The sequence below is a fragment of the Hemitrygon akajei genome, chromosome 3 (genome assembly GCF_048418815.1).
Source record: "Hemitrygon akajei chromosome 3, sHemAka1.3, whole genome shotgun sequence".
Lineage (NCBI taxonomy): Eukaryota > Metazoa > Chordata > Chondrichthyes > Myliobatiformes > Dasyatidae > Hemitrygon > Hemitrygon akajei.
The window spans coordinates 152,271,669-152,285,689 of record NC_133126.1 but is presented as its reverse complement, the minus strand read 5'-3'; the positions used below and the strand labels follow the sequence as shown (position 1 = coordinate 152,285,689).

Below are 14,021 nucleotides of genomic sequence, written 5' to 3'. Positions count from 1 at the left end.
CACCCACAGGACAGTGGGGGCTCAGAGGACCAAATCAGGAGGTCGGTCATAAAGCTCACAGTGTGACGGCAGGGCCAGTGGGGGCTTGTGTGTGTGTCCACTCATGCCAGAGTGACAAGTCCACCACGGAAGAACGGTCTAGCCGAGAACAGAGGGGTCATAACTGAATGACCACAATGGTGCAATGGAACAAGAAACCAACAGGTTTGCTGGCTGCAGCTGCTCAACCTCTTGCTCGCTCTCTCTCTCTCTCTCCAACAATTGCAACACAACAACCAACTACCTCAGCACGAACTGAACTGAACTCTATATTCTCTTATGACAATTCATTTACCCCTAGACGTTGATAGAGCTTGTTTATTACTGTTGATTATTATTCCTACACTTCTGTTTTTATTATTGCTAACCTGTTTTATATGCATATTTGCATTATTAATACTGTATTGCTTAGTTTACTAATAAACACCTTTAGTTACAGTACCACCAGACTCCAACGTATCCTTCCATTTCTGCTTGTCTGTTAACCCAGTTACGGGATACGTAACATATGCTCTTCCCAGCTCCCTTTGAAATCTCAACGCCACATCTTGGAGGCCTATATACGATTCCCATAATAGTTTTGTAAATTTGTAGTTTTTTAACTCCACTCACAAAATTCAACATTTTCTGACCTTATGTCACCTCTTTCTAAAGATGCAATTCCATTTGTTACCAACAGAGCCACAGCACCGCCTATGCCTTCCTTCCTGTCCTTTCGATACAAATTATATCCTTTGATATTAAGCTCCCAACTATGACCTTCTTTCAGCCATGACTCAGTGATGCCCACAACGTCATACTGACCAATCTCTAATTGTACCATGAGTTCATCCACCTTATTCCGAATAATGCATATATTTAAGAACGGCACCTTCAGTCCTGCATTCTTCACCCTTTTGTGTTTTGCCTCTGTGGTACAATTTAACTCTTTGCACTATCTGCATTTATACCCAAACTCTGGCTTGTCCTTCCTTCCGCTCATTTTACACCCACCATCTACTTGTAAACCTACAGGCTTATCCTCAGCTCTATCATGTTGGTTCCCATCCCCCTGCCATATTAGTTTAAACACGCCCAACAGCTCGAGCAAATCTGCCCACAAGGATTTTGGTCCCCTTTTGGATTCAAGTGAAACCCATACCTGCCCCAAAAGAGGTCCCAATGATCCAGAAATCTGAATCCCTGATATGGCTTAGAAATCAGCTGGGTACCCCTTTTTCCCTATAATTTCCTCTACCCTGCAAAAATCTATCTAACTATGTCTGAGTATATTTAATAAGGTAGCCTATGCCCGGGAAGAGAACTGTACAGATTCACTACTCTCTGGGAAAAGCAGTTTCTCTTTGTCTCCATCCTAAATCTAATCCCCAAAAATCTTGAGGCTATGCCCCTTTGTTTTAGCCACAACTACCAGTGGAACTAACCTTCTTGCCTCTCTTATCTATCCCTTTCATAATTATGTACTTATACAAGATCCTTTCTCATTCTTCCGAATTTCAGTGAGTATAGTCCCAGGCAACTCAATAGTTGCTTGCCCAACACCAACCCCTGTGGCCATCCATTCACTACTGATTGCCGACTAGAGAAACACATGTTTATCCCAACTCACTGCCTTCTGCTGGTTAATCAAATCTTCTTAATGAGTAAGTCTTCTATGCAGCACCTTACTGAGCACCTTCTGAAAATCAAGGTATACAGCATCCCCTCAATCCACTGTACTCATATATCCTCAAAGAACTGCAGGAAGTGTATCAAATGGAATGTCTGCTTCCTGAATCCATGCTGTGACTGCCTAATGGAACAACTTTGCATATGAATTTCATGATAACATCAAATGAGATTCACACCACCAAACAAGGTTGCAATTTAGTTGGTTTCACTATTTTCAACAATCCACCTTTCTGCATTGTGTGGGACAGTGTTGTTTCACTGGAGTAATAACTGGATTCTGCATATACAATGCTGTGTTTTGTTTAACAGGTTTAAATACCATTGCTAAATGAACATTAAATTTAACTTCAAAATGTTTGGATGAACTGTTACATTGAATTGCTTTAATTTGCATTCTTCTTCAATTTCATCAGCACTATCTTCATCAGACACCTCGCCTTCTTCTGTATCAGTGCCGAGGTCAGCAGGGAGTTTCTTCCCCTGAAACAGATCATGAACATATGAATTGATCGTTAAATCTAAATATTGCTTTTCTTAAATTACTTACATTATATTAAATTTGATTTTTTTCTCATTACATTTTCCATTTTGAAACAAGTTTATATTTGCAATCTTTTTCTAATATATGAAGAAAATATTGCCTGGAAAGTACGCCCACTGATGCATGTTACAGATTCATATATTCAGTAATTACAGAAGAGGGACCACCTTTTAAGATGGAAATAAGAAATTAGTGAATCGTTGGAATTTCAATTCCATGAAATAGTGGAGGCCAAATAATTTAATATATTCAAGGCTGAAAGAGACTGAAATTTAGGGTGGTCATTGATCATTTGGAGCAGGTGGTGTTGAGCCAAGATTATTTTGTTTATTATCTCAATGAGAAGTGGTGCTAACACTTATGCTCTCAATATAAATAAGTATGAGAAACACACAGATAATTAAAGTTAGATTTATCCTGGGTATTCTATAATATACTTAAGGGCTGGAGTTAAGTAGTTCTGTTCACTTTGCATTCAAAGTGGCAACCTTATTCATCTTGAAATAAATTGCAAAAATGATCTCTAAATATTATTCTTGGGAATGATTCTTAATTTGAATCATTAACACTTTTAAAAACAATAGATTTAGCAGACACTGGCAATCCGGAGCATCTCAAACATAATGCTGGAGGAACTCAGCATGTCAGGCAGCACCTATGGAAATGAATGAACTGTTGACATTTCAGGTTGAGACCCTTCAACAGAACTGGAAAGGAAGGAGGAAAAAGCCAGAATAAGAATGTGTGGGTGGCGGTGGGGGGTGGGGGGAGAGAGAAGAAGAGTACAAGCAACATGGTGATAGGTGAAGCCAGGTGGATGGAGGAAGGGGGATGAAGTTAGAAGCTAATTGGAAAAGGGAAAGGGCTAAAGAAGAATGAATCTGATAGGAGAGCAGAGTGGACCATGGAGAAAGGAAAGGAAGAGGAAAACCAGAGGGAAATGTTAGGCAGGTGAGAAAAAGAGAAGAGGTAAAAGGGGGAATTGCAGAAGAGGGAAAGGGAAGAAATTGATGTTCATGTCATCAGGTTGGAGACTACCCAAACAGAATATGAGGTGTTGTTCCTCCAACGTGTCACATCAAAGCAGTAGAGGGGGCATGGACTGACATGTCAGAATAAGAATGGGGATTCAAATTAATATGGTTGGCCACAAGGAAATCCTGCTTTTTGTGGATGGAATGAAGGAGCTTTATAAAGCAGTCCCCCAATCTATGTTGGGTCTCATCGGGAGCATTGGATCCCAACAGATTTGCAGGTGAAGTGTTGCCTCACCTGGAAGGACTGTTTGGAGCCCTGAATGGAGGTAAGGGAGGGGGTGAATGGGCAAGTGTGGCATTTCTCCTGCTTGCAGGGATAAATGCCAGGAGGGAGGACGAATGGACAAGGGAATCACAGAGGGAATCCCTCTGAAACTGAAAATTGTGGGTGGGTGATGTGCTGGATACAGAGGCTTACGGGGTGGTAGGTAAGCACAATAGGAATTCTTGGCCTATTTAGGTGAGGATGCAAGACCAGGAAATAGAGGAATTGTTGCTGAGCCTCATCCTGGGAACAGATACATCACAGAAAATGGAACAGAGAAAAGGCAATGGCATTTTTACAGGAGAAATGGTGAGAAGAGGTATAGTCAAGATAGACATGGGAGTTGGTAGATTTATAAAGGTATCAGTCGACAGTTATTTTCCAGAGATAAAGATAGAGAGATCCAAAAAGGAAAGGGAGACATCAGGTCTTATAACACCTTCTCTCTTTTTATACCTGCTGCCTGACATGATGTATATTTCCTAGCTTTTTCTATTTTTATCTCCATTTGGGTCTTTCTTCTCCTTTTTCTGTTTGTATAAGAAGTTGTGGCTTGATATGTGCCACATCTTTCCAGTGTGCTTCTTTGAGATGAGTTTAAATTGTGAAGATACTCTTGCATACAAAGTTCAAAGTAAGTTTATTATCAGAGTACATATACGTCATGGTATACAACCCTGATACTTCTTTCCTTGCAGGTATTCACTGTAAATACAAGAAACACAATGAAATCAATGAAAGACTGCCCAAGCAGGACAAACAATCAGAATCCAAAAGGTAACAAACTGTAAATACAAAATGAAACAAATCATAATAAATAAATAAATAGATAGATAGATAGATAAATAAGCAAGCTATAAATATTGAGAACATGAGATAACAGTCCATGAAAGTCAGTTCATAGGTTGTGCTAACAATTCAGTGATAGGGCAACTGAAGTTGAGTGAAGTTATTGCCTCTGGTTTCAGTGTTTTGGTTGAGAGTAATAACTGTTCCTGAACCAGGTGGCTTGGGTCTTGAGGCTCCTGTATCTTTTTCCTGGTGGCAGCAGTGAGAAGAGAGCATTGAATGGATGGTGGTGTTCCTTGATGATAGATGGTGTTTTCCTGCAATAGTGCTTCATGTAGATGTGCTCCATGGTGGAGAGGGCTTTACCTGTGATGGACTGGGCTGTATCCACTACTTTTTGTAGACTTTTCCATTCAAGGGCATTAGGGTGTCCATACTAGGCCACAGTGTGGTCAGCCAATACACTACCTTCCACACATCCATATAAGTTTGTCAAAGTTTTAGATGACATGCTGAATTTTCACAAACATCTAAGAAAGGAGAGGTGCTGCCATGCTTTCTTCATAATGGCACTTACATGCTGGACCCAAGATAGATCCTCTGAAATGATAATGCCAAGGAATTTAAAGTTGCTGATCCTTTCCACCGCTAGTCCCCTGATGAGGACTAGTTCATGGACCTCTGGTTTCGTCCTCCTGAAGTCAATAATCAGCTCCTTGGTCTTGCTGACATTGAGTGAGAAGTTCTGTGGCACCACTCAGACAGATTTTCTGTCTCCCCCTTTAGGCTGATTCATCACCACCTTTGACAGTGGTGTCAATCAGCAAATTTTAAAATGGCATTCCAAACGGTCATAAGTATAAAATGAGTAAAGCAGGGGCCTAAACACACAGGCCTTGTGGTGCACCTGTGCTGCTGGAGATTCTGGAGATGTTGTTGCCAATCCAAACTGACTGGGTCTGCAAGTGAGGAAATCAAGGATCGAATTGCAGAAGAATATATTGAGGCCAAGGTCTTGAAGCTTATTGATCAGTTATTAGATAGAAGTTCAATGTTCAAAGTAAATTTATTATCAAAGTTTATATGTCACCATATACAACACTGAGATTCAATTGCTTGTGGGCATTCATGTAACAGGATGGACAACAACCAATGTACAAAAGACAAAAAATTGTGCAAATATAAAAAGAAAGAGAAAAGATAAACAAGCAATATATATTGAGAACATGAGATGAAGAGTCTTTGACATTGAGTCCATAGGTTGTGGGAACATAGGTTCTGGTTCAAGAGCTGATGGTTGAGAGGTAATAACTGTTCCTGAACTTGGTGGTGCAGGTCTTAAGGCTCCCTCACCTTCTTTCTGATGGCAGCAGCGAGACCAGAGTATGGCCTGGTGGAGGTCTTTGATGATGGATGCTGCTTTCCTGCAATAGTGCTCCATGAAGGTGTGCATTAACATTAATGGTCATTAACGAAATGTACTTATGATTTTTGTTTCTGGTTGTGTACGCTGGTGCACTTCCAGGCACCTTCAGGGTGAATTCATTGCGGAGTAGTTCAATGGATACGATTAAACATTCTCAATTAGTCTGCTACAGCTGAGAATCACAACTGCATCCAAGCTCTGTACAGTTAATAAAGATGTTTTAATGAAATTGAACAATCTATCGCTGCTTAAAATTGACAAAAATACACCAATTGTGTCCACACTTTTCATAAGAAACATGGCTGTTGCTCAGGGCTACAAGTGCATTTTTTTAAAAAAAGAGGTTTTCGACTCCCAATACCGACTATAAACACACAGTCTCTAATAAATAAAACTGATGATTTTATCAGAAGAATGTTAGGGCAGCATGCATCCTCTGCTTCACAGAATCCTGGTTAACCCCTTCCATACTGGACGCAGTGATTCAGAGTCAAGGATTCTCTTTTCACCATCAGGATAGGATTGAAACAGCACACCCTGATGTCTTCACTATAATTTTGGGGGTTTTAACCAGGTCAGCTTAATCACTTGTAGGACCAGAGGAAGCAACACACTGAACCACTGTTACACCACCATCAAGAATGCCTACCGTGTTATTCCACGCCCTCACTTCGGGAAGTCTGATCACCTGGCTGTACTTCTACTCCCTGAGTATAGGCAGAGACTGAAGACTGCAGCACCAGTACTGAGGACCAAGTAGGTATGGACAAAGAAAGCACAGGAGCACTTACAGGACTGCTTTGAATCAGTGGACTGGACTGTATTCAGGAATTCATCTTTGAATTTGGATAGGTATGTCTCTGTTGTTACTGACTTCATTAAAACCTGTGTGGATGAGTGTGAGCCTACGAAAACATGCTGTACATTCCCAAACCTAAAGCTGTGGATGAACCAGGAGGTTTGTCGTCTGCTGAGAGCTAAATCTGTGGCATTTAAGTCTGACTTGCAGAGCGCTATTTCAAGAGTTAAGGAACAATTCCGAGTGAGGTTGGAGGCAACATCGGATGCACAGCAACTCTGGCAGGGTGTGCAGGCCATTATTTCCTACAAAGTGAAACCCAATAATATGAATGGCAGTAATGCTTCACTACCAGATGAGCTCAATGCCTTCTATGCTCGCTTTGAAAGGGAGAATATAACTACAGCTGTGAAGCTACCTACTGCACCCGGTGACCCTGTGATCCCTGTCTCGGAGGCTGAAGTCAGGCTGTCTCTCAAGAGGGTGAACCCTTGATAGGTGGCAGGTCCAGATGGAGTACCTGGTAGGGCTCTGAAAACTTGTGCCAATTAACTGGCAGGAATATTCAAGGACATTTTCAACCCCTCACTGCTATTTCGAAAGTTCCCACCTGCTTCAAAAGGGCAACAATTATACCAGTGCCCAAGAAGAGTAGTGTGAGCTGTCTTAATGTCTATCACCCAGTAGCACTCACATCTACAGTGATAAAATGCTTTGAGAGGTTGGTCATGGCTCGAATCAACTCCTGCTTCAGCAAGAACCTGAACCCACTGCAATGTGCCTATCACCACAAAATGTCTACAGCAGACACAATCTCAATAGCTCTTCATGTGGCCTTAGATAATACAACACCTATGTCAGGATGCTGTTCGTTTGCTGCAGCTCAGCGCTTAACACTATCTTTCCCACAGTCTTGATCGATAAGCTACAGAACCTGGGCATCTGTACCTCCCTCTGCAATTGGATCTTCAACTTCCTAACCTTACGACCACAATCTGTGTGGATTGGTAATAATATCTCCTCCTCGCTGACAATCAAAACTGGCGCACCTCAGGGATGCGTGCTTAGCCCACTGCTCTACTCTCTCCATGCCCATGACTGTTGGCTAGGCAAAGCTCAAATACCATCTATAAATTTGCTTATGATTCAACCATTGTTGGCAGAATCTCAGATGGAGACGAAAGGGCGTACAGGAGTGAGATATACCAGCTAGTTGAGTGGTGTCACAACAACAATCTTGCACTCAATGTTAGTAAGACCAAAGAGCTGATTGTGGACCTTAGAAAGGGGAGGATGAGGGAACAAGAACCAATCCTCAGAAGTGGAGAGAATGAGCAATTTCAAGTTCCTGAGAGCCAAGATCTCTAAGGATCTAACATAGTCCCAACATGTCGATGCAGCTATAAAGAAGGCAAGACAGCAACTATATTTCATTAGCAGCTTGAGGAGATTTTCACCTATAACACTTGTAAACTTCTATAGATGTACCTTGGAGAGCATTCTAATAGGATGCATCACTGTCTGGTATTGGTGGGGGATATTGAAAGAAGCTACAGAAGTTGTAAAATTAGTCAGCTCCATCTTAGGTACAGGCGTCCATATTATCTAAGACACCTTCAAAAAACAGGTGTCTCAGAAAAACAACATCCATCGTTAAGGAACTCCATCACCCAGGACATGCCCTCTTCTCATTGTTACCATCAGAAAAGGGATACAGAAGCCTGAAGACACACACTCTGTGCTTTAGGAACAGCTTCTCTCTCTCTGCCATCCGATTCCTAAAAAGATGTTTAGCCTATGAACACCACCTCACTTTTTTCATCATTTCTATTTTTGCACTATTTTAACTACTTAATATACATATATACATGCTTACTGCAATTGATTTACTTATTTTTTCTTTATTATTATGTATTGCATTGTATTGCTGCTAAGTTAACAAATTTCATGACATATGTCAGTGATATTAAACCTGATTCTGATTCCGTAACTGGTTTAGCCAACAATTAACACATCAATTCCCATTCTATACTTGCTACACAATGGTGGAGATTTTTTTCTAAGCTTTAACACCATTGCTTTATTTAAAACATGAAAACTAACCTAATCATTTATAAACTCTTTCCATAATGAAATAAAAACAATCACCCTATAACGTCACAATGTGAAACTCTTACCTTTATAAGGATTTTTCCTTTTAGACTTTGAGGAGAAGGAAGCTGGTATTTTCCATGACTTTCAATGGAGAATAACTCTAGTTTACTTCCAAGGATATCTTTTAAATACTGGACAAGCTTCTTCTGTTGTTGGATGCTACAGTGATTCTCAATAGACAGAATAACAGGAAATCTAGAAAAAAGTCAACAAATAGCCAAGTAAAATTTTGAAAGGCCAAAACAAAAATCTAGTGAATTAAAAAAAAATTGAGTGTGGGTGAAGAAGGCTTAGGAAAACAATTTATTTTCAATATGTTTTGGTAAGTACCATTTATTTATTTGTTTGTTTATTTTAAATGATAGAAATACATCAATTCTTTTGGGCCAGATGATCCAATTTTGGTATAATCAACACAAGAAGTGCAATTAATGTTAATCAAATTGAGATGGAAGATTGCTCTTTGTACATCCAATCTTCACATGATGGAACATTAACATAACTTCAGAAAATAACTTGCAAAGTAGAAATAAAATAATACTGCAGGCAAGTTAGAGAATAGGGCAAATTAACAAAGGTAATGGTCCAGTGAGACGGTTTGGAAGGGGATGATCATTTTGGATGGGATCTATCATAGGTACCACCACCCAACATTCTGCAGGAATTAGAGAAACAAATAGGTAGAGAGATATCAGAGAGCTGTGAGAGCAATAGGCTTGTAATTAACAAGGTGATTTCAAATTAACTGCTATTACAAATTAACTGGGACTGCCATAGTACAAGGGCCCTAGGTGGGGTGAAATCTGTTAAATGTGTCCAGAAATGTTTTCTCAAACAATATGTACATTGCCCGACTACAAAGGAGGCAACACTGGACTTCTTGTTGGAAAATGAGGGAGGGTGAATGATTGTGTCTGTGAGGGAGCACTTTGGGAGAAATGATCATAATTGTATAAGTTTTAACATAGTTATGGAAAAAGATGGGACAGCTCTACAAGTTAAAATCCTAAGTTAGGGAAGGCAAATTTTGAAAATATTATACCGGAACTCGCAACTGTTGACTGAGAGAGGCTATTGTCAGGTAAAGTTGTCTGATGAGCAGGAGGCTTCTAAGAGTCAGATAGCAAGAGTTAAATAACAGCATATTCTTATTAGAGTGAAGGGCAAGGTTGACAGGATTTAGGGAATCCTGGTTGTCTGGTAATATTGAAACTCTGGTTTGGACAAAGGTATAAGGCAGGTAAAAACAAGCTGCCTGAGAAGTACAAAAGATGTAGAAGTATACAAGAGGGAAAACATGAAATAGCTCTGAAAGATAAATGATAATCACACAAGATTCTACAAGTATATTAATAGCAAAAGGATAAATAGGGAAAGAACAGGTCTCCTTAAGGATCAATGTAATTGTCATCAAAGGAGGCCTTACATGAATATTTCTCATGTGTGTTTACCATGGAGAAGGACAGGGAATCAAAGGAATAGTGATCTCTTGGAACTTACGAACATTACCAGAGAGTAGGTGCCTGCAGTTTTAAAGCATATTGTTGATAAATCTCTATGGGCTGACCAAGTGTATCCAAAGATATTGTGGGAAATGAGGGGGGGAAAGCTGCAGGGGCCTTTAGCTGCAGGTGAGGTACTGGAAGGCCTTAGAAAGATTGCAAGAAGCCAGGGGAACTACAGCCCAATGAGCACAATATCAGTGGTAGGAAAGTTACTGGAGGGGAATCTGAGAGCAAATCAGGTAAAGAATGATTGGGGATTGTCAGCATGGCTTTGTGCATGGGAAATTGTGTCTCTTTAACAGAAAGGTTTTGTTCAACTATGGAAAAGTTTGATTGCTGACACTTCACTTTAGGTGCGCTGTGAAATGTTTTACATAGAAAATGGAGAACTTATCTTATAGTGAAGAAATATTTCAAATATCTAACTAAATACCTAATTTAAAGTAGCATAAAATATTGAGCTAAGATGAAGATGGGCATCATATTATACAGGAGTATTTCCACAATATAATAAACACTGTATGTTAAGTTTTCATATATCATGATGCTTGTAAACTACATTGGTACATTGGCATAAACTTACACTGGAAATTGGATTACTTCAGTGAAAATGTTATGCTGGTCCACCACAATAGCAAAATCTCGTACACACCTATTGATAACTGATGGATGTATCTTGTGAGCAAAAGAATGCAACATCAATCACACAACCATTCAATAATTATCTGATGATTTTAGGTTAGTAAAAGATAACACCCACTCATTTTTGATAAAAGCGTATTTGTTGATGGTTTCCACCACATCTTGGAACAGGACCTTGGAAGTGAGCGTATAACCATGTTGTACAATCGGCTCCCCATCTGGACCATCCCAGCAGTCAACTGAAATAAAGTGAAAATAACCTTAAATGTCTAGCAGGATTAAAGGCAATAGAATAAGTAACAACACAACACAGTTGCTGCTGAAGAATTATTAGAAAACAAAAAATAAAATAAACTTTAAAAATAGAAAATTTAAGTTAAATAAAATAGGTTAAGAATGTTACGTTCCTGATTTGTATTTCAAAATTAAATATTAAAATTAAAAATTCAATATTAAATAAGTAAAAGTTTGAAATTGAAAACAACCATGTAAAAACAAGAATATCTTCATTAAACAATTTTTTTCCATTCAGTTGATTTTTAAAAAGAAAATTAAACAATTCCACTTTCAGCATGTCTATATAAAGAAAAAAGTATAACCAAATTAGAACCAAAAAATTAAAACCAAAAAAAATACAGCAAGAACACACAATGCAGCAGTATAACATGAGTGGTCCATCAAAATATCGAATGGCTTGACTTAGAAACTCAAAGCACATGGCTCATACTCGCAGACGAGAAGGAGGGAGGAGCAGCAGTGAAGTCACTTAAGGGATTATAGAATGAGCTACACAGAATAAGTTGGAAAGAGCTTGTTTGGTGTCATCAAATGCCCCAGTCATGTCTGCTCAACAATCAAGCATGTTATTAGGGGTATTGCCTTTAAGTGCACTATATGGGAGGGCATAAGTTCAGCAGCTCACGGAATGGAGTGATGATAGAAATTAGCCATACCTAAAAACTCCTGCAGATTTTCAGTAATGTGCAGTGGTGGAAAATCCATAACAGCAGCTACTTTTGATGCGAAGATTTTCACATCCTCTGTGGAGATGCAATGGCCAAGAAAGTGAATGGTTGATAACCCAAACTGGCATTCAGTCAGGTTAATAATCAACTCATGTTGACTTAAGCAATGGAAAAGTGAGGGGAGATGAGACATGTATTTGGATTTGTATGCAGTGGTGACAAGTATGTCACCCAGGTAAAAAAAAAAGAAATCTAAGTCTTTTATTACAGATTCCATCGGCCGTTGGAAAGTCTGTGTTGCATTTTGCAGCCCAAATGGCATGCACAGAAACTCAAAGAGGCCAAATGGGGTTAACGCAGCCATTTTGGAAATGTCCTCCGAGCACACAGGCACCCTCAACTAAATCAATTTTGGAAAAAATTAACTCTCTGGCTAAACGTGCTGAAAAGTGTTGGACATGTGGGACCAGGTAACGATAGGAGTGGTGGCCTCACTAAGGCGTTGGAATCGCCACATAAGCTGCAACCACCATCAGACTTGGGGACCACATGGTGGTGCGAAGTCCGGGGGCGATTTGATCAGCATACAATGGCAAGTTTTTCATGTTGCCAAACTCAGCCTCCACGGTTACCAGCTTTTCTATGTGTGGGCATGGACTGGCAGGCCAGTTATGAAGTGTGGTGTTTGACCCCATTTAGTTTTGTGACTGTAGTGGAGGATGCGGACTTGGTGAGCTTTGGAAATTCACCCAGCAGTCGAGTAAACTCACATGCAGTGCTGCATGTGCTTGATAGAGTCATTGTGGGGAACTTACAGTGGGGAGCAGGGTAACAAGCCAAAGTCCTTGACATACACAAGCCAGCAGTTCTTAAGATCTACTCACAGTCCTTGGGCACACAGGAAATCTGCACCAGAGATCTAGCCACTTTAGCCAGGACAAAGTCCCATGCGTAACGTTGCCCACTGAAGCAGGGCATTGCCCATCATATCCCGTAAGTCTGGATCCTGCTTCCGTGAGGTTTTGTCGCTCTTTGCCTTCCCATCAATAGGCAATACAGGCAGCACACTCACTTGAGCACCAGTATCACACAGGAAGCATCGCCCTGAAAGGGTGTCCATAATGAACAGTAGACGACTCTGGCAGCTGGAACCCATGGTGTTCACAGACCTCAGATGTCCCGATGCGCTGGCAGTGTTACAGCTGCGAGACGGTCAGCACTTCTTAGCGTTTGTATCAAAGTGAGCGTGGTAAAAACACAGACCCGGCGTAGTCTGTATCGCGTGCTTATGTCGGACATCTTGCTGACTGGGCTTATTGAGGCAGGGAAATGAGGAGGAATTATGCATTTCTGCCTGGCTGAGTGTAGACTTTCAGCTATTTTAGCAAGCTCCCTATAGTCATTCACCAGTGCATTAGCAAGGGCTATGCGTACTTGATGAGGCACTTGCTGCATGAAAAGTTCTTTAAAGATAAAGCAAAGATGTTGATTTCCCTGGAGAGATAGCATGTGGTCCATTAGCTCCAAAGGCTTAGCACCGCCGAGGCTGGGCAAGGAGAGCAACTGTTTGCCGCGCTCAGACTCCGATCGTCCAAAAGTCTGTAAAAGGTGAGTTTTCAGCAATGGTATTTATAGTGTTCATGCAGGTGTTCTAGTAGACTCACCTCTCTCACAGCTGTGGAATTACTGAGTGAAGCTACCACATAAAATAAATGTGGTGTTGGCCACGGTGATTTCCTGCAACATGAATTGGGCCTTGGCTTGTACAAGACAAATAAAAGCATTTTACTCCCAGAACTCCAGCAGTTTCAAACCAACTGCATTAGCTGACACATTCAATAACTCTGGAATCATCCTACAGCATCAGGATCACCAATGTAGGTTTTCACAAATAAAACTAAGTGTGTCATTTTATGTTTAAGAAAAACCGTAACACATTTTATTGAACTCCAAAACCTGAGCACAAAGTGTGGCAAAAGTACTTTACAGAATTACACCATCATGTCAGAATAGCCTCTTAAAGTGAACCAGAACTCAACATTGGTGGCTGTAAATCATGTACATTTCCACCAATTACATCACCCTGAATGGTGTTAAAGGACAACATTCAAATGGACTTTAGAATACATCTTATGTCCATCATGAATTCAGAAATGAACTAAACCCATCTATAAAGAATACGGTATCT

General features: G+C 40.3%; 1 protein-coding gene across 4 annotated transcripts in view; it reads right to left on the bottom strand.

Moving 5' to 3' along the window:
- plch1 (phospholipase C, eta 1) overlaps window positions 1-14,021 on the bottom strand; it is a 94,832-nt gene that overhangs the window by 41,363 nt on the left and 39,448 nt on the right. For all 4 annotated transcript variants that reach the window (XM_073041074.1, XM_073041071.1, XM_073041073.1 and 1 more), the window contains 3 exons: window positions 10,987-11,107; window positions 8,745-8,916; window positions 2,083-2,190 (listed from right to left, as the gene is read on the bottom strand). In XM_073041074.1, coding sequence (XP_072897175.1) covers window positions 2,083-2,190; window positions 8,745-8,916; window positions 10,987-11,107 — 401 coding nt within the window. The remainder of the gene's footprint in view (window positions 1-2,082; window positions 2,191-8,744; window positions 8,917-10,986; window positions 11,108-14,021) is intronic.